Source organism: Nylanderia fulva, unplaced genomic scaffold (assembly GCF_048542155.1).
Source record: "Nylanderia fulva isolate GAGA-0341 unplaced genomic scaffold, ASM4854215v1 Scaffold119, whole genome shotgun sequence".
Taxonomy (NCBI): Eukaryota; Metazoa; Arthropoda; class Insecta; order Hymenoptera; family Formicidae; genus Nylanderia; species Nylanderia fulva.
The window spans coordinates 217,218-244,622 of record NW_028189398.1 but is presented as its reverse complement, the minus strand read 5'-3'; the positions used below and the strand labels follow the sequence as shown (position 1 = coordinate 244,622).

The 27,405-nt window shown below is 27.7% G+C and overlaps 3 protein-coding genes across 10 annotated transcripts; all 3 read right to left on the bottom strand.

The window, feature by feature from the left end:
* Window positions 1-78: 78 nt before the first annotated feature.
* On the bottom strand, window positions 79-2,207 carry uri (unconventional prefoldin RPB5 interactor). Its single transcript, XM_029311067.2, has 6 exons — window positions 1,956-2,207; window positions 1,548-1,797; window positions 1,326-1,475; window positions 1,103-1,250; window positions 343-1,024; window positions 79-272 (listed from the first exon to the last, which is right to left on the bottom strand). The coding sequence occupies exons 1-6, from the start codon at window positions 2,046-2,048 to the stop codon at window positions 153-155; spliced, it is 1,443 nt and encodes a 480-aa protein (XP_029166900.2). The 5' UTR covers window positions 2,049-2,207; the 3' UTR covers window positions 79-152.
* A 646-nt stretch (window positions 2,208-2,853) lies between these two features.
* MsrA (methionine sulfoxide reductase A) lies at window positions 2,854-12,856 on the bottom strand. Of its 4 annotated transcripts, none has more exons than XM_029311072.2 (5): window positions 12,711-12,856; window positions 6,818-6,979; window positions 5,998-6,118; window positions 5,633-5,769; window positions 2,854-4,861 (listed from the first exon to the last, which is right to left on the bottom strand). In XM_029311072.2, exons 1-5 carry the CDS (start codon window positions 12,746-12,748, stop codon window positions 4,624-4,626), a joined length of 696 nt encoding a protein of 231 aa, XP_029166905.2. In that variant the 5' UTR covers window positions 12,749-12,856; the 3' UTR covers window positions 2,854-4,623. The 4 variants fall into 4 exon arrangements, with proteins under 4 accessions (XP_029166905.2, XP_029166906.2, XP_029166907.2 ...); XM_029311073.2 differs by lacking the exon at window positions 12,711-12,856 and adding an exon at window positions 10,498-10,662; XM_029311074.2 differs by lacking the exon at window positions 12,711-12,856 and adding an exon at window positions 10,498-10,662 and having other exon boundaries at window positions 6,818-6,976.
* A 1,918-nt stretch (window positions 12,857-14,774) lies between these two features.
* On the bottom strand, window positions 14,775-25,828 carry MYPT-75D (Myosin phosphatase targeting subunit 75D). 5 transcript variants are annotated; one of them, XM_029311061.2, is made up of 10 exons: window positions 25,423-25,828; window positions 23,618-23,881; window positions 23,234-23,536; window positions 22,482-22,624; window positions 22,269-22,394; window positions 21,252-21,327; window positions 20,946-21,163; window positions 20,379-20,544; window positions 17,212-17,527; window positions 14,775-15,763 (listed from the first exon to the last, which is right to left on the bottom strand). In XM_029311061.2, exons 1-10 carry the CDS (start codon window positions 25,541-25,543, stop codon window positions 15,745-15,747), a joined length of 1,752 nt encoding a protein of 583 aa, XP_029166894.1. In that variant the 5' UTR covers window positions 25,544-25,828; the 3' UTR covers window positions 14,775-15,744. The 5 variants fall into 5 exon arrangements, with proteins under 5 accessions (XP_029166894.1, XP_029166893.1, XP_085346245.1 ...); XM_029311060.2 differs by having other exon boundaries at window positions 17,212-17,530; window positions 25,423-25,827; XM_085490119.1 differs by lacking the exon at window positions 25,423-25,828 and adding an exon at window positions 24,142-24,184 and having other exon boundaries at window positions 14,775-17,530.
* Window positions 25,829-27,405: the final 1,577 nt, after the last annotated feature.

Below are 27,405 nucleotides of genomic sequence, written 5' to 3'. Positions count from 1 at the left end.
TAAAAAAAATTGCAATCTTTTGAGAGATTAATGTAAAAATAATTTTTTGTTTTAAAATAAATTTTGCGCAAGCATAAATCTTAGAAAATATATATTTATTTATGTGTTGTGTACAAACAAAAGTTTAATTATAATAAACATATATTTACACATCACTTCTTTTTTCCAGTTCGTTCCAGTTTAAACCTACTTACAATTTTCTTTTCACTTTTTTTTTCTAAAGTACTATTTATTGGCGATATTTTATTTTCTTGGACTTTTTCCTTGATTACCTACAAAATATATTTATCAGTACATATAATTCTATTTATTTAGAGTTAATATTAAATTATTTTCACTCACAGAATTGTACGCAGACTGTTTAACAAATTCGACTTCATCTTCTGCATCAGTACTACTTTCTTCGTTCAAAGGAACAATTTGATTAGGTATCATATCATTTGGAGATCTTTTCAAAATGGATTTGGGAACAGTAAATAGTTTATAAATATCTACTGGGCTTTGTATTTCTGTATTATTTGATGCAGATATATTTGGAATATGAGATGAATGTGAAAATTCAATCCTGATGATATCATCTTCATCATTTTCAGAATCATCATTACATGTTTTATCTTGCTTAAACATTAATATTTCCCCTTCTGTATCGCTTTCTGTATTTTCCATACTATATGGTTCAATAAATGATACTCTCCCTGTTTTCTTTGCGTTTATGAGTTCGGATGTCTTCTCTTTTGATTCAGGTAAATGATTGTTTTTTAATTCCTCTTGACTAGAATTTACAGTGAGATCAAATTGTTCATTTTTTGTGACATTTATATCGAGAATTTTATCCCGAACTGCATCAGCACTGCCGTCTGATATATTACATGAGCTTCTATTCATTGAAATAGATTTCAATTTTAATTCCTCTTCAATCATCTCTGTCGTAATTTCGTCAGAATCAGATGTATCCTCCTCCGAGTCATTGTAGACTTCTCCCTCATCCAAATCACCATAAAATTCTCTTCGTTCAGTTTCCAGTCTGCAGTCATAAAATTTTAAACAGATTAGATCTATTCTAATTACATTCACCAGTAAAATTTCTTCAAAAATGAGCGACCTGCATATTTCGTCTTCCAGTTCTTCCTCCAATTCTAATTCATCTAATCTTTTAAAAAGATCTTCCTCGGTAGTAATATTAGTCTTTTCTTTTTCTCTCAACTTTACTAGTTTCTGACGATACTCCTTTTCACGCTGCCTATGTTGCGCTGTAATTATAAACTTATTTTAATTCTACCATAACACAATATATTTAAAAGAACAAATAAAACAAATATATTTACTCTTCCATTCATCAAGTTTGTCCTCATTCCAATGTTCCAATATATCTTTTCTTCCATCTTGTCCAAAAATATCATTTTTTAATGGTAGATTTTGTCTCATCTCATACAAATTTCTTTCAACTTCTAAGTTCTTCAACATTTTATCTGCCCCTGAAATAAGAACATAAAATGTGTAATATTTGATATAAAATATGCAAAATAAAACAAAAACAAAATTTATACATGCTATCCTTCTGTTGCATAACAAGATTGCCTGTGATGCGCTATATTTTGCAAAATAGCCATCGCCTAAATAAACTAAAATTTCATTAGTGTGAATTAATTTTCCTTTCATTAGTGCACGCTTGCCAATAGGCACCATACAATTTTCCGACACTGTTAATGGATGCACTTCAAGCCCTTCTATCACCTTTTTATATTTGTTCTTGTAATCATTCAATGCATTTATTTGTTTTTCATTTTTTCCGAGTTCCTAAAATAAATCAATTAATAATAAATAATAAAATATAAATCAATTAATGATTTTTAGATTGCAATGTGATACAATTTAAATAAAAATTATAAATTATATTATTATTATAGAATTATTACAATAGATGCAATTTTAATAAAAAAATATAATTACAATACCTGTGCGAACAAATTATTTAATAGCGTTCGTTCGTAACTTTTTATTTGTTCAGGTTCCATTGTTGTAATATTATGAGTTACAATATTATCCATTGTAGATATTTATAAAAAAAATCGAATATATATTTTTATGAAAAACACAAAGTGAAAAATATATTCGTAAAAATATACATGTGCGTTAAGCAAAATTTCCTTCTCTCCCTCGCATATTAAATTTTACCGAATTGTGGTTATAGGTTATAGACTCGCATCTCTATCTTTTAAATTGCGCATGCGCAATTTTACTTTCTTTTAAATTTTAAATTACTAGAACACAAGCGCGCATCATTCTGCGATTAAAAATAATATAAAGTTTATTTAAACTCCATTAACCTTTCTTGACAAAAATCTAATTGCATTAATTTGATAATAAAATTAATTTATTAATTAATTTTAATCAATAAATTAAAAAATAATAATTATTTAATAATTATTAATTTAATAATTATTAAATTATGTTAATTAATTTTAACATAATAATGCATATTATACATTATTATAACATATAATAATTTTAAAAATATTTTAACTCAAGCAATATTTTTTGACAGTTATCAGCTGATTTCTGTTAAAAATATTATTTATGTGTATCAAAGATATTATAATATTGTTGATATTATAATATTATAATATTGTTTGCAATATATTACTGTCTTAATATTTTTAATATATTATAATTTCAAAATTAAATTAACAATAAATTAACACTTTAATTTACCAATTTCGAGAAATATTCAAAACTTTTCCACTCAATATATGTATAATTCGAATTACGAAAGAGCAACTATTCAAATCTATATTCAATCGCAGAATAAAATAATTAAAATATAACAATAGGGTTTAAAATTGAACAATGGTATTTATTTTAAAAAAGATATTTTTTTATTGTACACATTTAAATAAAATAAATTTTATTTTATATAAAATATATATTGTTTATATTTTGTAATAACAATGATCTATAAAATCTATATATAGTTAGTTCTATACTGTTGAAACATTCCTTTTACATACAAATCTTAAAAGGCTAAACACTTGGCAAATTTGAATGTTGGGCATCAGATGTGTGTCCAAATCAAACTTATAAAACTTATAAATTAAATTTTATGGAAGAGGGTTTTTTATAACAATAATAAGGAGATAGTACACTGACTCTGGTGTACTTTGGACAATTCTTTGTACATCAGACTTATATAATAGACTTTTATATTGATAAGATTTTAACATACAGATATATGAGATAAGATGCTTTTTTCGTCTACAATATTTTGAAGAGATGACATGAAACAAAATACTTTATTGCACAATCAATCAAGAAAAGCATCTACTCTCTATATTGTCTTTTTCTAATGAGCTCAACCTATTTAATTATAAATCTATAAACTCCTTTACTTTTATGTTACATATTTATATCTCTATGTGTTATCAACTAATTTCCTTTACATCAGAAATTAAAACCCTTCTCCTCGATCAGATCCGCAACTAATGCTACAACTAGATAGATATTTTTAAATCGATAGCTCGATTTCAGATAGGAGTTGGCAATACTGTACTTTGATTAAAGTAGACTTTGCCTCAATGAAAAAAAGATGATCATTATTTGGGTGTCTATAAGATTACATCTTTTTAATAAAAGCTCTTCCAATTAAGGTCTACTTAAAAATAATCTTTTTATTTGACAATATTTTTATATAGATTATATATTTTTGCAATAGTTTTTATAATAGTTTTTATGATAATAAAATCAAATAAAAAGTTACTATTGTAAAACGTTGCTTTGTCAAAAATATTATTTTCTTCATATATGTATATATAGAGAGAATTGTATAATTTTATCATATATAAGTGGACCTATTTATATAAATTGTCATGAAAAAAATATTACATAGCATACGAATTTCTTTAATGACTTAGCAATGAATCATTGCATTGTCAATATATACAGCAAAAATATAATCATAGCAATAGATAACGAAATCATACTCTGTAAAATCATATTTAGCCTTACATTATATAATTATAATCATATTTTTGTAATAATTTAATTAATTCTAATTATAGTCCTTTGCAGAGTGAATGCTCTTAGTGAATCATTATAAATTAAAAAATCATTATAATGATTTTTCACATGTAAATATATGATTTTAAAACAATCACATTTAATTTTCTTGATTCCAAAATCGAATGATTTTATTTCAATATTTTCCTTTAATTCTCAATCTTATTTTATAATGACATATGCAATATAAAAATATTGTGCGCTTTGTCTTTTATTTGTTTTTATTCTAATACAATACGGTAAATGTAAATAGTGAAAACAGCGCGAGAAAATATTAAAAAATAAAACAACTAATTTGAAATATACAAGAAAATTTAAATATAAAATTTTCTTCAGAAAAAAGAAAATCAACTTTCGAGTTTTTGTAGCAAAAAAATTAGCTAAAGATTGATTTCGTTAGAAGAGATGATTTCGTTGTTTATATTTTGCTTTCGATAAAGCTTATATCACTAAAGCTACTAATTTTCGCTAAAAGAAAAATCGTCAATTCAAATTTTCTAGTCATATAAAATCGAGTATAACCAGCCTATCTCTAATAATATAAAATGTCTTTTCGTTTTACTAGATCCACTAGCAATACAAACCACTGCCTTGATTTTCAATAATGTACTTTGTTAAGTATTGTGCTGCTTTTTCGCTTAATCCCAAGTTTGGCAATTGCTCTTCAAATTGTTTAATAGTGCCTGCACCAGCTATATAACCATTCAATTTAGCTGCCAAAGGAGAAGTACGCAAGACTTCTGGTGTGGTGAGACCCAGTGTTTCGATCAACCATGGATGACCCTGTAGTCGATACTTCTGATGGTAGCTGCACAAGATGTATATATATAGATATATTTAACTATTAAATATAGCTTATATAATATATTAAATTATATATTTATAACTTAATTTTAATATTTATTTATAAATATGCCGAAAAATTTGCATCTAAATATTAACATTTATATATAATTATAGTAAAAATTCAATGAAAATACTTGAATGCAATTATATTATGAATAAAAATATTTAAAATTATGAGATATTTCTAATTAACTATTCTAAGAAACTATTTCTAATTTTTTTTAAATGAATTGGAATTTACATTTGAAGATCATACATGTATGTGTCTAGGTGAATAATATGATACAAAATATGTAGAATTATATGCTACTAAACACTAAAGGCTCGTCTACATAAGTAGTAAGCAATTCAGAGTAAAGAGTAAGAAGTAAACAGTACGAAATGGAATTTGTTTATTTCGTTACTCCCAATGAAACTTACTGCTTAATCTTTACACTGAATTGCTTACTGCCTATGTAAACGAGCCTTAACAGATTCTAATGTTGATGGGAGAGTTTCAATAAAATTATTTATTTTATATTTTTTGTGATATCATTTTAACTTAAAATCAATGACAAGAACATGATAAAATTTCTGTGTGACCTTTCTACCTTTTAAAAAAATTATATTTTTTTATTTTTTTAATTTGAAAAAGAGAGTTTTTAACTGCCTATTTACTTCCTTCTACCTCAAGAATTTGTTAGTGTTGCTAAATAATTGTATAAACACACTCGGCTATAAAATGATAACTTACTCTTCTGCTGGATAGAACTTTTTAAATTCTGTAATTTCTGTGACAAAGATTTCTCCTCGCTTTTTCTGTTCTTGATCACGAGATTTCTCAGCTAACAACCTTTGCTCCTCATCGTGATATAAAATTAGTGACATATACTGAAAATTGAATTTTAATTAGAATATTGATATACAAATGATATAGATTACATAATTAAATGTAATAAGTTATTATACATTTATTTCTACTAAAAAAAAAAAAATATATATATATATATGTATATATAATATACTTAAATTATAAAACAGTATAAATATTTATAATTAAATATATTTTTATATTTTTGATACGTTAATATATTATACTAATGTGTATCGTTAAAATACCTGTCTCTTAATCTTAGTTGTCAGACCATACTCGTGATTATTCCAAAACAAGCTTAGCAAGTGTTTATAGGATACTAGTTCTGGATCATATTCAATGTCAATGACCTCCGTATGATCTCCCCTAGAGCAAACAAATAATAATTATTATATTCCTTACAATAATCTATTGATATTTTTGTGCTATGATGCTAAACCAAATTATCTGAACATTAGTAAGAAAAAGTAGGTCAACGAGCAATTTTAGATGTTGAAAAACAAGGAAATTTTAGATGTTGAATAATTTTTGTTTTAATATAATAAAATTAATTTATTTCAATATAGTAAAATAAAAATACAAAATACAAAATAAAAACATAAGTATGTAAAGTTCCTATCGTAAATGTATAATCATATAAACATTTTTAAATCCGCAAAGAATGGAATAAGAGATGCTACAACAAAATATAAATTTAATAATTTAAAAATTTAGGTGAGAGTTATAAATAATATCCTGAATTAAAATTGAAATAATGTCATAAATTGAAAAGATAAATGAAGATCAATTGATTATTGGACACATGTTTAATGAAACAAACTAATAAATCAAATTCATTATTGGTATGCGAGAAAGTGATGGTCAAATATTTTCACGAGTCAATCTCTTTTGAGTTCAAAGTTCCAAAGACATCAAATCAAAATATCAGTAAAGATAATACTTTTTTTTATCTAAGATATATTTTTATTTAAGATATATAAAGATAAGATTACAGCAAAATTTTCTGTAGACAATCATGTATATAATTTAATTTAGATAATAGAGCAAGCACTGGTGAAAAATTACATGTTCCTGTAGACCGGGGAGTCCTTGGTGCCTCCAGCGTAGCCCACGCAGGTTCTGATGACCCCGGGTAGCGCCCCGAAGAGGGAATCTCCCGCCCAGAAGCAGCCCATGCCGAAAGTGGCACGCCTGCCCTTGATCTCCTCCAACTGACCCGGCATCCTGCTGTACGGGCAAACATTATTGTTGCGTTCAACGAACCCGTGATACGACGTGACGGAGCAATTGTTCGCGAGAACGGCCCGCACCAGGCACGGCAACACGATCCCGGCGATCACGGAACGGCCACGGGTGCACGACATCGCCTAGATATCGAAACGAGAATTCTCCGCCTAACGTTACCTCCGTGCGAGACACCTCCGCACCAGTGGCATCTGTCAAAACCGGTATCGCGGAGATATGGACGAAAGTATGTGGTATCGACGAGGTTAGAGGGGACGCGAACGCGAGAAGGAAAGCGGCGCCTCGCGACACGTGTCCCGTCAGACGCGCGCGCGAGCGCGGACTCTGGCGGACTCGAGGCCGCCAAACGTCAAACGTCAAACGTGTCACGTGCGCGCGCGAAGGCCAGCTGATCTCGAGTTGATCGAATGCCCGGATTTCGTGGTCGGATTATAATTCATTGCCAACTCCTCGAGAGAATGTAAGTGCGGATATTTTGGAACACTTGGGAATTGCGAATTCTTCATTCAGAAATGTGATATATATTTAAAAGAAATATATATATATATATATATTTCTTTTATATATATATATATATATATTTCTTTTTAATGAAATATATAGTGTAATAGCTATATATATATATATATATATATATATATATATATATATATATATATATAGCTATTTTAATTAGAATATTGATATACAAATGATATAGATTAAATATATATATATATATATATTTAATAATACATTTTATTTATATGACTTATAAATTACGAAATAACAGTAATAAGATAAGAGTATCATAAAAAAAACTGGTTTTGTGTAACGTTCAGACTTTGCGATTGTTTATCAAATATTTGGTAAACATCAATTCCATGAAAGAATCATAATTTAAAGGTTTTTGTCGTGTCATAAAGGCTTCAAACATTCATAAAAAGTTCGCTTTAATCTATAATGCATGATAATGCATGATAAAATTCAAGACGAAAATCTATGTTTCATTTTCTGTGTCACATGTGTATATCATATTTCGTAATATATATTTTGTAATATATATTTTGTATTTATTTAAATATTTTCTGTATTTCATGAATGTGTGTAAAATATATATATATATATATATATTTCTTTTTAATTAGCATGTTGAGACACTATTATCTAAAAATCCAGATGTATATATTTATATGCGGAAGATAAATTTCAATGATCAACATTTTTGTTACTGGAAGTTGAGCTTATTTGTTTATAAGCGATAAAAATATTTATCTATACTCAAATTTATCGCAACCGCGGGAGATTTATTATAAAAAAACCAATATATTTTATTGCAAATAAGTAATAAAAATTAAAAAATATTAATATTTTTTTATCAAATATAATATTTTAAATTTCTTATACATATATTATATATTCTTCTAAAAAAAATCATGCTATCTATATCACGCAGTCGGTAGTTGATTTATTAATTTATCAGTTATTATCAGTTAATTAATCATTTTTCGAGAAAAAGAATAGCGACGTCTTCCGTTTCGCTATCCGAAAATTATCACAGAGCTTCATTGATTTATATCTCGTTTTTAAAATCATTAACATTCTCGGTGCTTATCAGTTATAATTTATTAAAACTGTTCACATAAATTATAAATAATCATCGCTTTTTTCCTTTTAGTTTTACATTTTTACATGGGATTTTCAAACTGTGCAGTAAAAAATATTGTTGGTAATTTTTAGACAAAATCTGATAACATACCTCATAGTATTTAAGTAATTTTAATTAGTATAATATTATATTATTTCTATTTCTAATTTGGCGCAAAATTGTGTCTTTTTGATAACTATGTTATTATTCAGTTAATATTTAATCGTACTTTTTTATTATTATATTAATATATTATTACACATAATATTGCGCTTCGCGCGGTTCCGAAAAGCTAGTATAATATATTGCGCAAATAAAGGAAATTGAAAACAAATATTGTCATTATACAAAAATTTCGATTTTTTACTAATAATATATAAGGTAACATATTATTTTTGCTAATACTTAAATAGAGCAAATGCACATCATTTAACACAAGTAGAAATCTGTCTCGATTTGCCGAGATTAAATACAGGGCCTAGGCAAAAGAATCCAGTTCGAAATATCTGTCTTTGAAAGTCCAGAATATACCCTAGAAATTTACCTTTATTTTACCGAGGAAAAAAATAATCAGAAAAATCTACATGTATTCTACATCGCCACTGACATATTTTTTCCATTAGAATAAATATGAAACTATTTATGGGGCTAAGATTAAATAATCTAGCTTATAGAAATAATTATAATACAAATCAAGCAAATAACCAGATAGCACTATGTCCAAAATGCACCCATAAGACATTTTTAAGATGTTTTCAAGATGTCTTTGGGATATCATATTATAAGATTTCTTAAAAATGTCTTAAAGATTTCTTATGATTTCTACCTAGGAACGTTAAAAAAAATTAGAAATTTCATTTTAGTCATTCTTTAAATTTGTCAACAGTTTCTTCATACATTAATATAATATAATATAAATATAATAATATATAATATAATTATAATATATATATAATATATATATATATATATATATATATATATAATATATAATATAAAATATATTAAAAATTAACAATAAGAGAAAATTAATGCAACTAAATTTATTTGACTAAAAATTATATATATAATATAACTTATAAAATAAATTTATAAATTTATTTATGATTATATGAACTAAAAATGTCTTTATTTCTTCATTATTTATTAATTCGAATTCTTGATATTTACTGCACGATATGTAATAGAGATATATATACAAAATATATACATTTTCTGAATTACAAATTATAAAATTATTTTTAAATCAGACCATGTCTAAATCATTCAAAAAGACTCGGAATATTTCTTGCCAGCAATACGTTACAATATCTGATTCTATAAATGTACTCTCATCCGTTTTAGTGATGACAATTGCAGTTTCGGTACAACCGAATTTTAAAAAGATGTATAATCTCTGATTTTCACGAAATTTAATAAAAATCTCCAAAATGATTCTATTTGATATTATAGCTGAAAAGATTACATTAGAAGAATTTCAAATGAAATTAAATAGTAGTTAAGCAGTTTTCGTAACTGATATATATTATAAGTCTAGATAATATTTTTTGTTTAACAATTAATTTAAGAAAAAAACTGTCGAAGAATCTGTTATAAAAACAAAATAAAATTAAATATAGATTTTAATTGTAGGAGAAAATAAAATATATAAAAAAATACAATTGAAGTTTGAAAGCAATTAATTTTCAAATTTATTATAAATAGTATAAATTTAATCAAATTTATTAACAATAAAAATTATATATATATATATATATATTTTAAATTATTTTTTTAGTATTTTATATTTAAATTTAATTTAAGTATATTACCAGAAACATTTTCGTGTATACGAATTTAAAAAAATAAAATAAATTTAAATTTTGTTCATTACCTTAAGTGAATTTGATGCACACAATCGGGGGATGTCTGACAAAAAAATATTTATCAAACGATCGAATAAAACTCCGAATAAACGTGAGACCTGTCGAAATAAACTTCGGACTCTTTACGGAATTAGAGTGGAACTTACTGCGGTGTGCTATGGAGAGCACTCAGTTTTTATGTCCCACGAGTAGACATATCTCTCCCCACCAAATTCTTCGTTCTCCCACTTCGCACAATAGACGACCGTGTGATTCATTCGCGCATTTAAATAGATATATTTTTCTCTTTTTTGTATAATTTTTTCTTATTATGAGGAAAATAAAATCTTAAATCAAACATTGTATAATAAATAATTATACTTAAATAATTATTACCATGTGACTCCAGGAGGGAGAAGAGTCTATTAAAAATAATTAGCAAGCGAATTAGCAAGCTCTTTAAGAATTTTATTTTTATCATTCCTTTGTATCTATTATACTTCCTATATTTTGTCATCATTTGTAAAATAAGAAAAAAATATTGAAAAGAGGAAAATATCTAAAAAGAAAAAGATCTACTGACATGAAACGCGCAAAACAAATCGCCGTCTAATAAGTATGTAGAATAGAAAAGAATTAATGAGATTTACTATATTTTCTTTTTTTTTCTATCGCGGAATTATAAATTTTTTACGTTGTAAAATTCTGTTATGCACACATTACACAAATTTAGAAAATTAATAAAAAATAAAAAACTTAAAAAAATATTTTGTTAATATATATATATATAGAGGGTATTTTTATAAAGTATATTTTTAAAGATTTTATTACTTTTTTGTAAATTTTTTTAAATTGTAACAATATAACAGAATTTGCAATAAAATTTGACACAGAATAAAACAAAATAATATGTAAAATAAAATTCCAATTTAAATGAATCTTAATTCACATGAACTTTTATCATTTAAATACTTTAAATATTTTGTTTTTTTTTTGTATTAACTTCTTAATAAGCTGCTTAAGTTATTTTTAAACATTCTACTTTTATGTGCGTCTAAATATTAAATAATTAAAATTTTTTTATTAATGTATAAATAATTTGAATTTTTGATAATATTATATTTCGAAATCTCAGATTCGAGCAGTTTTATTTTGATTACAAACGAAATACAATTTCTTTATATATAATTGTTTTAATAATTTATATTTTTAAATTAATGTAGATTAAAATGTAAATGTAATTAATACTTTTACAGTATATACATTTAAACAGATGGTTGTCTATTTGTTATGTTATTCCTTTTTTTGCGAGCGCTCCGCATTAATTAAAAAAATATTTTTACGCAAACTTTAAATAGCATAACGGGTTTAAGAAAATTAATTCTAAAAATTTAGCGTGTCTAGAAGTAATAAAATTACTATAAAAAATAACTTTGCATCAGTTAAATAATAAAAAGCTGTGTTACATATAATTGCATTTTTATGCAAAAAATTTATACTGTACATTATATAAAAGAATGACAAGAAATTCACAATGTTTACTGTCTATTAAAATTGCAATTTATGACTAAATATTTGTATTTCCATATTGCCTATATTATATAATAAAAAATATATAAAATATATAAAAATATGATATTAAGCAAATTTTATTATTAGAACATATCCATATAATCTGTAAATAAAAATGCATGCATCTTAATGCTACTTAGATTTCTGTCAAACTTTTCTGTCTTAAACCCATTTTGTTATTTAAAACTGATAAAAAATTTTTTGTTTTTAATAATACGCAATTGCACAAATTAGATTACATTTCATTATTTTATCGAATATTTAAAAATTATAATTAAACGTGTCTAATTATTTTATTAAATGTCAACAAATGCATAAAAATCCAAATTATTATTCATAATTTTAATATGTAACAATTTGATAATTTCAATATTTATGATTTCATTATAATATATAATTTTATTTTTTTTTTATGAATTAAATCATTAACGATCAGCATATTAATTTAGACACAAAAACAGTATTGAAATAATTATTTAGTGATTCAAATTGTTCAATAAATATATATATATATATATATATATATATTTATATATTTTTTTACAATTACAAATTTAAAAATTTTTATAATCTTTTGTGAATATTGAAACATATATAAATGGTCTTTAATAGTTTGACATTTCAAAAATTTGTTATATTATAAATTGAAAGATTTTTTTTAGATACTCACGCGTTTCGACGAGAATGTCTGATGTAACACGATATCATAAATTTGTCACGTTTCAGCTAGAATATGATTATCCGACGCCATTGACCTCGTAACTGTTGGACACTATTGATCGAGGACACTAGATTAATTTTTCCCAAGTAGTGTCTCTTAAAAAAAATCATGTTTTATTTTTATCTTTTGTTATAAAATAATAAATATTTATATAAGATTAAAATAAGTTAATTAAAATAAATAATATATAAATAAAATAACATAATATAATAAAAACGATAATAAAATAAAAATATTAAATAAAAAAAAAGTAATAAAATAAATTGACATTAGAGGTATGAAAAGATATATGAAATACTTGAAATGTGTAATACATAGACATCGATTAAGCTTTAATTAAACGTAATATTGAAAGATTCTGATGAGAAATTAACAAAATATCTAGTCTAGAATAAATTAGAGCCCAATATGCTGATTCGATATCGGTGTAGTTAATAATTAATTTTATACTACAGCTTTATTTTAAATGATATAAAGGATCAAAATGATATAAAGTGTTGATAAAAATATCATATCTTTCATTAATTGAAAGATTCGCAGTGTGATTAACAAAAGTGGCGAGCAATACTCAACAGAAGGTCTATAGCATACAATTATTTTCAGATTATATATTTTATCGCGCGCGCGCGGATATAATTTATGTTTTTTGAATGTAAAATATAAATCACACACAGATATCTAGATGTCCTTCTTTTCGCATAGATTTTGAAAAATAAATTTAACAGAAATACACAAAGATACATACAATATTACTCGATTTTTGGATTCGCTGCGTCCATATCAGATTGTGACGTCAGAAGCGAGAACATATACGCTGAAAATTTTTGCGTGCCATTTTTAGATAAAAAGATATTTTGATGAAACACAATTTCAGATGCTTTTAGCACACTATCTTTTTATCTAAAAATGACACGCAAAAATTTTCAACGTATATTTTCTCGCTTCTGACGTCACAATCTGAACGAGTACTGAAGAGCCTTATAATCTCGTGTAATATTTTAATACCACTTTCTTGTTTATTGCCAATTGGTGGCTCTAATGATGAAGCTCAATAGGACGCGATGGTTGCATCAGAAGAGACAAGCGTGATGCAGAGGCGAGTTTGATTAAATCAGTTCTCAATTGAGAGTCGACTGATGTAATCTTCCTTCTCTGGCCGCTAAGCCATATTACTATGACTATCATCATCCAGCTGTTATCAGTCACTATTTAGTTCCTGACCCATTATACTTCTGTCTAGTCATACACGAGTGAAATTTGCATTATCATGCTGATAACAGTATCGGGATAACTCACAGAAGTATCAGTATACAGTTGAAGAGAAGAACGAAATCGCTTCGACGAAATTACTATATGTAATTATACACATACAATATTATTATAAAGTAAGTAGACATGTAAATGCCCAAGTGTTGTAACACGTCATACATATTTGGAGTAAAAATTCAGAGTGAAAGAAAACTTATATAATTGTGATAAATTAATGTTTATAACCAGTGTTTTCTGTTATCTAAATAAAATTATATAGATGATCATCTAGATGAAATTTTGGCGTCATCTTTATGTAGATAAAAAATATGTATTATCTATATCTGCATCTTAGATGAAAAAAGTATTATCTTTATTAAATTATCTAGAATACTTTTCAGATAATTTTGGTTTCAAATCATAGCACGTAAAAATAGTAATATGAATATGTATATTTTATATCCCTTTTATAATTTATACATTTTTAAATAACTACGTTTACATAAGCAGTCTTAAACATTATTACTAGAAAATTATCTAGATGAATCGCCATATAATTTTATCTTTTATCTAAATATATTTGAAACAAAATCATCTTTATCTTATCTAAGATGAATTTACATATTTTAATCTCACCTTTATCTAGCTAATTTTTAAATCATCTAAGCACAATACTGTTTATAACTAAGAAAGAATCATAAAAGAACTTATCTATAAAATTTGATGCACACCGCCTGTTTGAGGATCAGAAATAATATTCAAATATAAGATAACATATATACAGTGATTTTATTTTATATGTATAACGTTACTATAATATATATATTACAATACCATAACAGGTGATGTCACATAAATTCGTTTCAAATACAGCCATTAAAATCAATCTTCACCATAGACATTCGTATTCGAACCAAGTATGAATAATACCTTTACCACATTGGAATAATCATGACAATGTACAAATTTACGATTAACGCAAGATTTAAGGATGAATCACGAAATACGATCGCAAAAAATTTGGCAACGTTCATTATTGCATTGCGATGGAATGTTACGAGTTTTTATTTATTTGTACTATTTGTACTCCCGTTGAAAAGTTTCTTTCAAAATTTTGAATATTGTACGGCACGAAGTATACAAAGAAAAAAAATTTGCCAAAATGGATTATTTCATTGTACACTGAATATTTTGAAATTTGTCACTATTGTATTCCATTTTGATTTTTTGGATCTGGCGTTACATATTTTTTTTTTTTTTTTTTTTTTTTTTTTTACATAAATATCTACATACTTATGTATTCCGAACAATGTCAAATTTAAACTTAACCGCCTTAAAAGGCCTAAAAAACAGGTGCAAGTTGTAAATCAGTGATGTATGTGACTTGCTATAAACGCAAAACGAAGAATTTCGGTGAAGTCTATAGAGTTGTAATATAGATAAAAATACCACATATCAAAATTTACAAATAATCTTTAAATCGATATAAAAAATCGGTTTTCACTTAATCCTCTTACAGTTAGAGTTTCTCATAGAAAACATTGGAAGTTTGTTTGATATAGTCTTATATATCTGTTTTTGGAGATGCTAGAAAAAAATTTGAATCTCTAAAGCACAATATATCTCTACAAATGTAATACACATTACATCTCTCTAAAGAGTGTATAATCTATACATTTCTTTTTTAATATTAGCAATAAATAAAAGTAAAAGTCTGTACAATACTTAAACATCTTTAGACGTTGAAGAGAATTCTGTAAATAATTTAAAGAAAAATGCAATTAAATATATATATATATATATAATATTTCTGCGAATGTGTAAGTACACGGTTCCCTATAGTTTAAGTCGTAACAAAGTGTTTTCTCTTTGTTGACATCAAGTTTACAAGCGCCTGCAATTCACGTGATAATTTGCAGGAAAAAAAACTATTTTGTTACGATATTTATTTAAGTACACAGTGCCGTTCGCTATTAGAACCGCGATAATTATCTCAACTTTAAAGCTGTCGAATTTTCACGCTACTATTATTTGTGATGTACATATATGTATATCTCTTGTACATCTCGTGTATATATGTAATATATAAATTGTTAAAAATATATATAATAAAAATTAATCACACATTGGAATTGGATCGAATATACGATTTGCAAAATTGTAGAAAAAGGATGTATGGAAGATATCTAAAATGGTACAAAATTAAATTTAAATTTAAATTTAAATTAAATTAAATTTAGTTTAATTTAATTTAATTTTAATTTCCGCTAGTTTTATAGTTATATAATTTTACGAAAATTCGATTATTATATTACGTTAAAAATATCGAAAAAATGGTACCATGTATATCAAATATTTTACATGTATAATTTAAAGAACTTTAAGGAACAACGTTGCAAAATTGCATTAATATTCACTAGATTGTTTAGAAGAAAATAATAATAGTTTATTAAGATTTCTTGATACGTCGCGACCATATTTAGATTGTGACGTCAGAGATGGGAAAATTCAACGTATATTTTTTCACTTCTGACGTCACAATCTAACATAGTCGCGAGTACCAAGGAGCCTTAAAATTCCTTCTCCGATTACTGAATATTCAGTTGTGTCAACGCTGAAAACAGCTGAAAGTTAGGAAATTAAACTATAGCGATTTTCTATAATTATAACATCCCAAGTAGCAAACTGACGTCATTAAACGTTAAATGACATCAACAGTCGAAAATGCCGTCATTTTGACGTTTAATGACGTCAGTTTGCTACTTGAGATATTATAATTATATTATAATTATATTATAATTACGGCATTTTCGTCTGATGACGTCATTTTAACGTTTAATGACGTCAGTCTGCTACTCGGGATAAGATGTACAGATTTTCTGTAAGATGAAGAATAGCATTGGTACTTTTGTCTCCGATTCTATCTCCCATACATCCTTAGGAACACATCACATCGAGTCTTCTCTGGAAAAAAATACTAGAAGCGAATCGCAGGAACACATTCTCTCATTTAAAAAAAATCTTTCTCGCGAGGAATCCACAAAGAGATTCCGAGCAGAAACTAAATACGAATGAAAAATCTCTAGATAGTAGAGTATGAAGGAAGACGTGTGAGGGGAAAAACGAAACAATCGAGGAAACAAACGGTGACAAATTAAAAACAATTAACGTAAAATAATAAAATAAAAAAAAAATGCATTACATGACGGCGCAGCAGTTCTTCTCCGTGTGATTGTCGCTGACGATCTCGCTCGTGTTCCCGGTGAAGCGTTGCGTGTAGTCGTCGGTGCTGAGGTCGGAGTTCGAGATGGACGAGACCGGCATAGGGATCCCGTTTCCGTTCGCGTCCAGCGAGCCGCCAGAAATGTGCCGGTTCTGGGCCCGTTGCTTCTTCAGGTCCGAAAGAGACTTGACGAACACGACGGAGACGTGGATGTTGATCTTGCCGTTGGCGTCGCCGTCCGTAGAGTAAATCGGCGACTGCTGCTGACTACCGATCGGCGAATCGTGCCCTGTCACTGCTGTCAGGCACAAACAGGGTAAAGATCCAATGTGCTACTCTTCACCCACCCGCCTCAAAAGGGCCCCGACACTTTTCTCCTCACTCTTTCTCGTCCCTCCACCTCATAATCAACCCCACTTTCTACTCCTGTGCACTGAGTATAAGTAAAAAAAAAAAAAAAAAAAAAAAAAAAAAGACGATGTCAACTATAAATCACATGCGCCAAAAGCTTTTCCACATGCTCCTTGTAGCAGTACAAGCATTTTCGAAAACATTGCATTAAGACTCTTTCGTATTCGCTGTGACCATGTTAGATTGTGACGTCATAGAGGCGAGAAAATATAAACTGAAATTTTTGCGTGTCATTTTTAGATAAAAAAAAGATATTTTGATGAAACGTAATTTTAGATGGCTTTAGTACACTTTTAAAATATTGCGAAAACTATCCTTTTCCCTTTATAATCAATCAACTGTAAAATGACTGTAATATGAGGCTTCATCCGTATACAATCTTGCACATGCGCAGTCATTCCGCGTGAAAAAATCTCATGTTTCAATTATTTTATGGTTGTTGATTGACTGTCAAGGGAAAAAAATAAATGCAAAAATTTTCAACGTGTATTTTCCCGCTTCTGACGTCACAATCTGACTTGGCCGCAGCAAGGAGCCTCAAGAAGGACCACCATATGCACATTTTGGTGTATACGTACACACAGTATATATTACTGAACGGATATTTATATATAATAAACGTGATTACAAGTGGTTGCGTTTTACGCAAGCAAAACTAATAAATATAAAAAAGAGAGAGATAGAGAGAGACAATTATACGGTATAAAGAGACGGCTTACGTCACAAAGAGCAGGAAACGGTGTTTGTACGATTAATGATCTGTATGTCTTTTTATATTTGTACTACAGTGAAATGTTTTCCAATGATTCAACAGCTACTACAAATGATTATTATATTTGCGCATTATCATTATTATGAGAACATGATCTATCTCATCGGGATCTCTTATCGAATAAGAAACGTATTAGTTTTAAAATATTTTATCTCTAAAGCGCAGTATGTTTATATAATGTCATTTATATAGGAAACGTAAATATATAAAGGTCCGTTGGCAATTTCTTCTACCAATAGCTTTATCCTCACTATATCTGATATGTTTTTTTTTAATTTTTGAATTGACTATTTCAATAAAATGAAAAATTATATTTTTCATTTTTTACTAATCCATTAAATAGATAATAAATTTTATTCGACTAAATACTTTTATTTTTTTAATTGACAATAAAATGAAGAATAAAATAATAAAAAATAAATATAATAAATTTTATTTTGAATAATTTTATTTTTTGAATTGACTATATCAATAAAATGGAGGAAAATATGATTCTTAATCATTTTTTCCAATAAAAATAATAATTTTCTAATAAATAATATTATAGATCTGAAGCATTTATTGTTTGATTAGCAGATAATTTTGCTATCTTTCAATAAGTTTCTAAAATGTAAGAATTTGATATAACGAACATACATAAAAAATTCGTAGAGAATTGCGATCACAACTTTTAAGTCATACTTTAGGCCCAAAATTTGCTCATTATACTATGAGCGCATTATCCGACAAAAGATTTACTAAAAAAACAGAGAGTGACAATCTCTTCTAAATATATATAATATACATATATACTTATTCTAAAGAAAAAATTGCACATAATACTATATGTATATAAAGAGTATAGAATAATATATATCTTTCAAAATTCTACTTATTGTGCGTCCTCTACTAATATACGATATATATAGTTCTCTAAATCGATTAGGCTCCAGTTTATGTAAGAAAGTATAGAAACAATTCGACATATCTACAGTAAATATATATACGTTCGTTTGATTATTATTCTATATTGCGCTTCTTAAGTGGCCGCTAAATAAGCTTTGCTAACGCGCGGTCCACAAAGATATGCTAAGAAAGCTAGTATCATTTTAGGTCTTATCAAAGAGATTCGATGTAGATAAAACGAAAATGTGTGTGATCGTGTGTGTATGTATGTGTGTGAATTTTAACATTTTTTTAGAGAGAAAAATGCATTATGCGTAGCACATATTTTACGTACATTTTGAGCGAATAAATATATCGTATCAGAGATGACATGAATGACACAAAAAAGATAACATAATGTTAAATGCATCGTATAGAGCTCATGAAATGTAATAATTAAAGAAATAGGAAAGTGACGTAGAAAACTGACCTCGCAATTATTCAGGAGCACGCAATAGTGAAAAAAAAAGAAAAAGCTGGTAAATAATCGAACAGCTAACACACAGTGAGTTTAACAGAGTACATTTATGGGGATTTTGCAATTAGCAGATTTGTTTAATATTTAATCTATAAATTTGAAACTATTTTTAATTTTTCATAAAATCTCAATTCTCTTCTCTCTCTCTATTAATATTAAATTTTATTTCTTAAATTATATAAAATCGCGTTCTCTCCATCAAATTTATCATCCGCTCTTTCAACAGTACGATATTCGTAATTAATTATTATTATTCTCAGCATAATAATTTTCTTATTTTTAGTGAGCATCTTACAGATATAATATATAAAATATACCATCTTTTTCTATTTTCTATTCACTTATATTTTCTTATGTTTCCAATATAGGACATTATGTGGTAAATGAGCATAAATATGTATATATACATATATAAATATATGTACAATTATATATATACATATATGCTGCAATTTTTAAATTATATATTTTCCAGAAATTTCACCGCATAAAAAGCTACCATTTATAATAATATTCTACTGAACCACAACCATTGCAAGTAAGAATGCATTTGGAATGTACCTGAATCTTTATCAACATCTTCGTGAAGAAAAGACTCGTTGTCCTTTCCTTCGGGACCTTTTCGCACCGCTGGTGTCAGTGTACTAGAATCAGTCTCATGGTCTCCTACTTCCTGCGTATTATTCTCCAATGGCGGAATACTAGGTGTAGGAGCACTAACATATGTCTGAAAAATTTATTTGACTGATTAATTGTATTTATACATTCAGATTTTAATATTTAGCATTACAGGGTGTTTCATTTTAATTAATATAATAAAATAGATATCTTTAAAATTATTACTATTGTATTTTGTCAGTTATAAAATAGCTCGTAAAATATTTATTTTTATCTTATCTCGATACTTTTATAAATAATTTCATAAATAAAATGAAAGAAATCAATTGATGTAAAAAAGTTTTTGAAAAAAAAAATGTTAACTGTTAGTTGCAAATTACATATACATATACGAAGAAAATAGAAAACATTTAAGGCTCCTGGCTCGCCTCTGACGTCATAATTCCAATATAGTCGGCGAGGAGCGGGAGCCTTGAAATATTTGTTAGTTCTCTAGAAATTTAGCCGTACCTGTTGTGCTTGTAACCTAAACCGCGCTTCCTCCTGAGCATCTTTTTTAGTAGTAAGAACCTTATCTCGAATGGATGTTCGACGCACGCTCTGTGTCCTTGTATTTATGCTCTGCGATCTGCGTACCCTTCGTCCTTGTGCTTCACGAAGTCGTTTACTCTCCTGCTCCGTTTTCAATTCCACTATTCTCTCCCTAATTTCAGGATCTTCGCATATATCTGTGGCGTAATATTATGAGATGTGAAAAGAAATTAAACAAGATAATGCATGTAATAATATAAGTCAAAATGAGTCGACAATTGTTACCTGCGGGAGTTTCATCGTGTTTATTCTTCGCATTTAGATCTGCTCCATTTTGCACCAACAGCTCAAGTACTTCCAACTGCAATGTCGTGTTTAATTTATTAAACTAATATTTATACAGGGTGTCCCGTAGGAAATTGCTGAAACTAATCAGCTGTCATTTTTTAATGCGTGCAGTTATTGAGAAAACAAAATGGGACACCCTGTAGATGTTATTTTTTTCCTTCTATTTTTAAGGCCATATTCTTAATTTTGCAAAATTTTTATCTTGAAAAGCTTTAAAAAAATAGCACAATTGTTTGAGACATGTGTCTCAGACTTGGAGAATCACAACAAGATGCTTTTCTTCTGAAGATATATATTAGATTAATTAGATTGATAGGTCTAAACTTCTTAACTCTGATAAAGCTATCTTTATCTTAGACAATCAGTTTCTTGGGGAGATTAATTGATAGGCTGCTTAAAGCCAGATTTCCAGCTATACTACTATTGATTATTTTACAGTATTTCGAAAATGTTCTGTTTTCTAAAAAAAAATTCTGATATTTCTGATATTATTCTGAAAAAAATTCTGATAGCATTTCCAATGCCACAATAAAAAAAACCAAAATCAGATTTCTTAATTCTGACATATTCAGCAAACCATACAATGAAACAGTAATGAATTGTTTTAATGACACAGTTTCTCTCTATTATACAACTATTATTGATCTTATTTCTGTTTAAAATATTATATTATAATCTTATGTAAAAAAATATTAAAATATTGTATTAGAAGAATCATAAATATAATATATATATATTATATAGAAAATGTAAGAAAATAAATTGGAGTAATCTTAATTTTGTAAAACAAATATTAATATTATATAGTAATTATATTATCTCTATATCGCATATTGCTTGAGTTTTCATTTTTCAATAATATATATATATATATATAAAATATTTTTATTAATAAAAAAACTTATAATAATCTTAAAATGAATAGCTACAAAAATAGATAAATATTAAGCTTACATGTCCCCAACATGCAGCTGCATGAACCGGTTGCCACTTATCATTGTCCTCTACATCTGTCGATACATGTTGATCAAGAAGAAATTCTACAACTCGTAAATAGCCATTTGCCGCTGCAATGTGAAGCTGTAATAAAAATTGTGATATAGTTATAAAATTTTATAATAGCTTACTAATTTTTTCTTATTTCAAAGCAAATCTGAATATACATACAGGTGTAGCACCTTGATGATCTTTATATTCCATATCACCTCCTAAAGAAGCAATTTTTTGCAAATCCCGTAACATTTGAACTTCCGTTGAGGCTCTTGTTTCATCAATTAATTCTTGAGTGACTCCTCGCCTCGCCATCTCTCCTGTGTATCATAAGAAACATAATTTATATATAAATGCATATCACACTTTATACTTTTTTATTTCTACTACAGGGTGTCCCATAGCAAATTGCTGAAACTAATTGGCTGTCATTTTTTAATACATGCAGTTATTGAAAAAAACAAAATTTGTGTTGAAAAGAGAAAAGTCTACATTTTTTAATGGATATAAATGTATATCAGTTTATTTTATATTGATTAAAAGTAATGAAAAAAACTAATGATAAATATTTTCAACAGTGCCAGATTTAATAGCAACTATTAAAAGGATTGTTAATAACATTAAAAATGACATATGTTAGAAAGTTTTTACAAGTTTTCGTAAAAGAATAGAATTTTGTACAAATTTAAATGGTTATAATAAGGTTTTTTTCATTACTTTTTATCAATAAAATAAACTAGTATACAAACATTATATTTATATCCATTAAATACTGTATACTTTCCTCTTTTCAACACAATTTTTTTTTTGTCAATAACTGCATGCATTAAAAAATAACAGCTGATTCGTTTCAGCATTTTCCTATGGGACACTTTGTATATATATTTAGAAACGATAATCTTTTTAAATATCGCCTAAAATTTTATTACCTTCGATGCAATCCAATGTTTTTTCATCTTCGCAAATGTCGTACGGCATATTGCCATCAGCGTTAACAGCTAGTAAATTTGCACCCCTGGCAATAAGATGTTTGACTAAGTGTAAATGGCCGCATGTAGCAGCGGCGTGTAATGGTGTCCATTTTTCACTGTCCTCCGCATTTACATTAGCACCAAATTCAATAAGTAACTTCATCATTTCTTCATTGTCGTCTATGCAACACTGATGCAGTGCTGTCAAACCATCTTCATTTGTCGAGTCTGGATTTACGCCTTTCTTCAAAAGTCGCCTTACTATAAGAGAGACAAATGTTCCCAATTATAATACAATAATGTTTATATCTCCGGTGTAATATATAATATAAAATTTCTCACCTTCATCAATATCATTTCTCGCAGCGGCTTCTAATAACATAACACTATCACTAAAGTATATGTGCCGCTTGTTACTTGTATGCCTAGTTTGGTGCCGCAACCATTCCTTCTCACGTTGTCTCCATACTTTCAGCTGCTGTAGTCTACGATGACGTGCCAAGTGTAACCGTTCCTGTGTTGTCAGTCTTTCAACGTGTACCATTTCTGCCACTAACTCTGAGTGTTCCATTGTTAGGTGTTTGTAATTTGTACAGATATATTTACCTGTTTACAACAGAGAAAGGAGAAAACATCACTAAATGTAAACTATATATTTATATATACACATATGCACATCTAATTCAACTATATGAAAAAAATGAAAAATCTGCTCCAGAAAAAACATACATAAATTTTTATAAATCATGAAACTTTCAAATTTAAAATTGTGTTACATTTGTCTTGTTTTTTATTTTTATACATTTAATAAAGCATGTAATAATAATTAAAAGGTTTTGTAATAAACATAATGTAAACAATTTTACCTTTACAGTTACAAAGCGAAGACCTCATTCTCAGATATTTTATACTTTTTAAACAAATAACAGCATATTATTCTGGTTATTAGAGAATTTTCATTTATTTCAACAATAGAAATGCAACTTGATTGATTTCTCCGAATTATCTGGCAAGAATGGTAGCACATAATTTACTCTAATATTTTGAAAAATTTATCAAGTACTTGAGTAAGTAAATGTATAATGTTTGCACAAATGTTTATATATACTGACAGAAAGCTTTCTAGAAATAGTAACAGTTACTTGACGCTAATGTGTCTTTTTTTAAGATTATTGGGTTTCTATGTATGGAATCCTTTCTATTGGAAAATAAGATAATTTCTCTAGAAAATTTTTATGAAAATTTTCTCTTGGAAATATAATATTCAATTAAAAAAAAAAAAGAAAAAAAATAGTTACATTTACATTTGACATATAAATTTATATTTCTGAAAAATGAAATATCTAATAAATAATATATCATTTACAGAGAGGAAGCAAGTGAATCTCTCTGTAAGAAAAAATTAGATTATTAATGCAATATGCATATATACATTAGTGTTTATTATGTTATGCAGAAACTTTCATATTTTTATTTTAAAAAATCTCAGTGTAATATAAAATTCTTTATTAGATTATGTATGCCTGCATAATGTGTGTACTTATGTAAAGAATTCTATCATCATAGGTAATATTATTGCATCATTGGATATCATCAAGAGAGTGTACATATTTAAACATTCTAACTGTATATTTGCAGCATAAATTTTATATCTCAGAGATAATTTGCAAAACATCCTGCCTATTACTCATTCAAAAAAAAGAGTATATTTATTTTTCCCTAAAAGCAATAAAGATTGATTAAAAAAAATTAATATTGAAGAAAATTCAACATTTGTGTATTACAATATATAAAAATACATAATTAATTTCACGAGCTAATTAAAATACGCAATACACACTTCACTACGCAATTTTCGCAAGAAAATAATAAAAGTAGGCATTTGACGGTGCATAGTTCCAGTGAGAAAAATAGAGAAAAAGAGAGAGAGAGAGAGATGGATTTTACTTCCTGTCAATTATATCGCTCGGCGAGGGAACCGAAGCCATCGCGAGATCAAGGCCAGGACGACGAGCGGTGCGTACCGCGCAGGATACCTCGGCGGAGAGATGACAGGTGCATGACGTAATAATAATAAGAGCTCGACGAGATGTAGCGGTGTATTTTTTTTATCATAATTTTTTTTTCTCTCTCTTTAATATACTCACGTATGCGAGCGCGCGGTTCGACACGCGGCGATGGTGGTCCGCTTTCCTTCCTCCCTCCTCGATCGCGCCCAGCGGAATGTGACGAGCGACGGCGACGAGGTGAGACCCGGACTCTTTTCATTCACCACATTATTGCGTTTCGCGCCCTCCGCGAGGACATGATCTTACGCCATCGATCCGATGTATATATACTTGATGTATCGTGACACGGAGTGACAGATAGCGCGCTGATTTCCGAGGGGAATGAAATATTTACACACTCGCGCGCGCGTGCAGCCGCGAACGGAAACGTCTACCTGTCGTCCGCCATTTTTAAACTACCTCTCACGGGGAGAGAAATCGCGCCCGCGCACGTCTCGCCTCGTCTCGCGCCACGCGCTCACTCGCCGCTCGGCCGCCTGCGATCGCCGATCCGCGGCGACTGGCTCGCGCATGCGCGGTGGCGCGGCGCATGCGCAGTGGCGCGACGCGTCGCCAGGTGGCGCGCTCGACCGCACATGCGCGCGGGAATGGAACGTGTACACCTTTCTGTGTTGCGTAACCGTTCTGCATTATGCGCTAGCCGGTCGATAAGCGAACAGGTATATAATATCGCTGCGCCTCGTTTTATCCGCGCGACGTCGCTCCCGGAATTTCAGGAATTCGTTGATCTGAGAACGGAGCTTGTTAATAATGAAGAACGAGGAGCTCTGCGCGGAACGATTGAACGCTTCGCTGAATTTTGCAACGTGTTATAGCTTCGCAGATGCAACTCTGTTCTTCTTTTCTCTCTCCTTATATATATTATTATATATATATATACTATTGCTTTTATATTTTTGTCAGATGATGTATCTCTCCAAGGAGAACAGAAAAGTCAAAATAATGTCAATTTGTGACGTCACATATTGACTAAATTTATGTCATTTTTGGTCATGGAATAATCTCGATCTCGAAGATGACTAAAAAATGACTTTTTATATAGACTTTTTTTGACCTTTTTAATTTGTAGAAAATGTGTTGCACACGTTTCTCGACTGTGATATATACAATGCTTATTATTATGAAGATAATTAAAGTTTCCATATTGCAGTTCGCAGAAGAGTTGAGTTATTGTATTAAAAACTAAATTGTTGATTAAAATATTAATTTTATAAGCGGCTTACGTCTTAAATTTGCATCTCAATTATTTTTAATACAAAATAATTTTTTATCATTGTGAACATCAAGATAACACAAAATTTTATGCAATTTGATGTCATTTTGATGAACTAAAATGACCATATTTTGACGTCAATTTGACATTATTTTGATATTTCTGTTCTCCTTGGGTCGGTGATTAAAATATATATATATATATATATATATATATATATATATTTGCATTTTTTAGATTTGACATGAAATTTTTAATTTACAAAAATTCTTTTTATATATTTTTTGTATTACAAATATAAATAAAGAAAAAAATAAATACATATGCAAGATTAATTTGCAGGAATAATAGAAATATCGTATATTGGAAAATTGTAAAAAATATATATGCAATGTTCCACAAAATGTTCTGATAGAAAATTTGTAAAGATTAAAAATATCAAATAAATTTTCGAAGAAAGAAAAATGTCGTTTTAAAAGAAAAATAAACAGATAGGTACATATATATATGCTCGTGAAATTAAATGTTTGTAAAACTAAAATCGATATAATACATATATATATATATATATATATATATATATATATATAAATATTATGCCATATTAAGGTTATATTTGAGAGTTTCTATATGATTATATATTGTTTTATTTTAAATAATTAACCTGGGAAAGAAAATGATATTTTTGAAGTTATTTTTCTTTTACTTATACAAATATTTTATTGTATATTATATATACAATAATTATTGTATATATAATATACAATAAAATATTTGTATAAGTAAAAAAAAATAACTTGAAAAATATCATATTTCCTTTCCCAGGTTAATTATTTAAAATAAAACAA

Bases quoted from the DNA above. Each gene is read 5' to 3' on its own strand.
- uri (XM_029311067.2), bottom strand. From the start codon at position 2,048: ATGGATAATATTGTAACTCATAATATTACAACAATGGAACCTGAACAA. The intron at 1,798-1,955 runs GTATTGTAATTA...GATTTATTTTAG, and splicing joins TAAATAATTTGTTCGCACAG to GAACTCGGAAAAAATGAAAA. The intron at 1,476-1,547 runs GTATAAATTTTG...TTCTTATTTCAG, and splicing joins ATGCAACAGAAGGATAGCAT to GGGCAGATAAAATGTTGAAG.
- MsrA (XM_029311070.2), bottom strand. From the start codon at position 7,116: ATGTCGTGCACCCGTGGCCGTTCCGTGATCGCCGGGATCGTGTTGCCG. The intron at 6,119-6,817 runs GTAATTTTTCAC...TGTTTGCTCTAG, and splicing joins TCCCCGGTCTACAGGAACAT to GGGAGATCATACGGAGGTCA. The intron at 4,862-5,632 runs GTAAGTTATCAT...CATCTTGTGCAG, and splicing joins AAGTTCTATCCAGCAGAAGA to CTACCATCAGAAGTATCGAC.
- MYPT-75D (XM_029311060.2), bottom strand. From the start codon at position 25,543: ATGAAAAGAGTCCGGGTCTCACCTCGTCGCCGTCGCTCGTCACATTCC. The intron at 23,537-23,617 runs GTGAGAAATTTT...TCTCTCTTATAG, and splicing joins GAGAAATGATATTGATGAAG to TAAGGCGACTTTTGAAGAAA. The intron at 20,545-20,945 runs GTACGGCTAAAT...TAAATTTTTCAG, and splicing joins TTAGGTTACAAGCACAACAG to ACATATGTTAGTGCTCCTAC.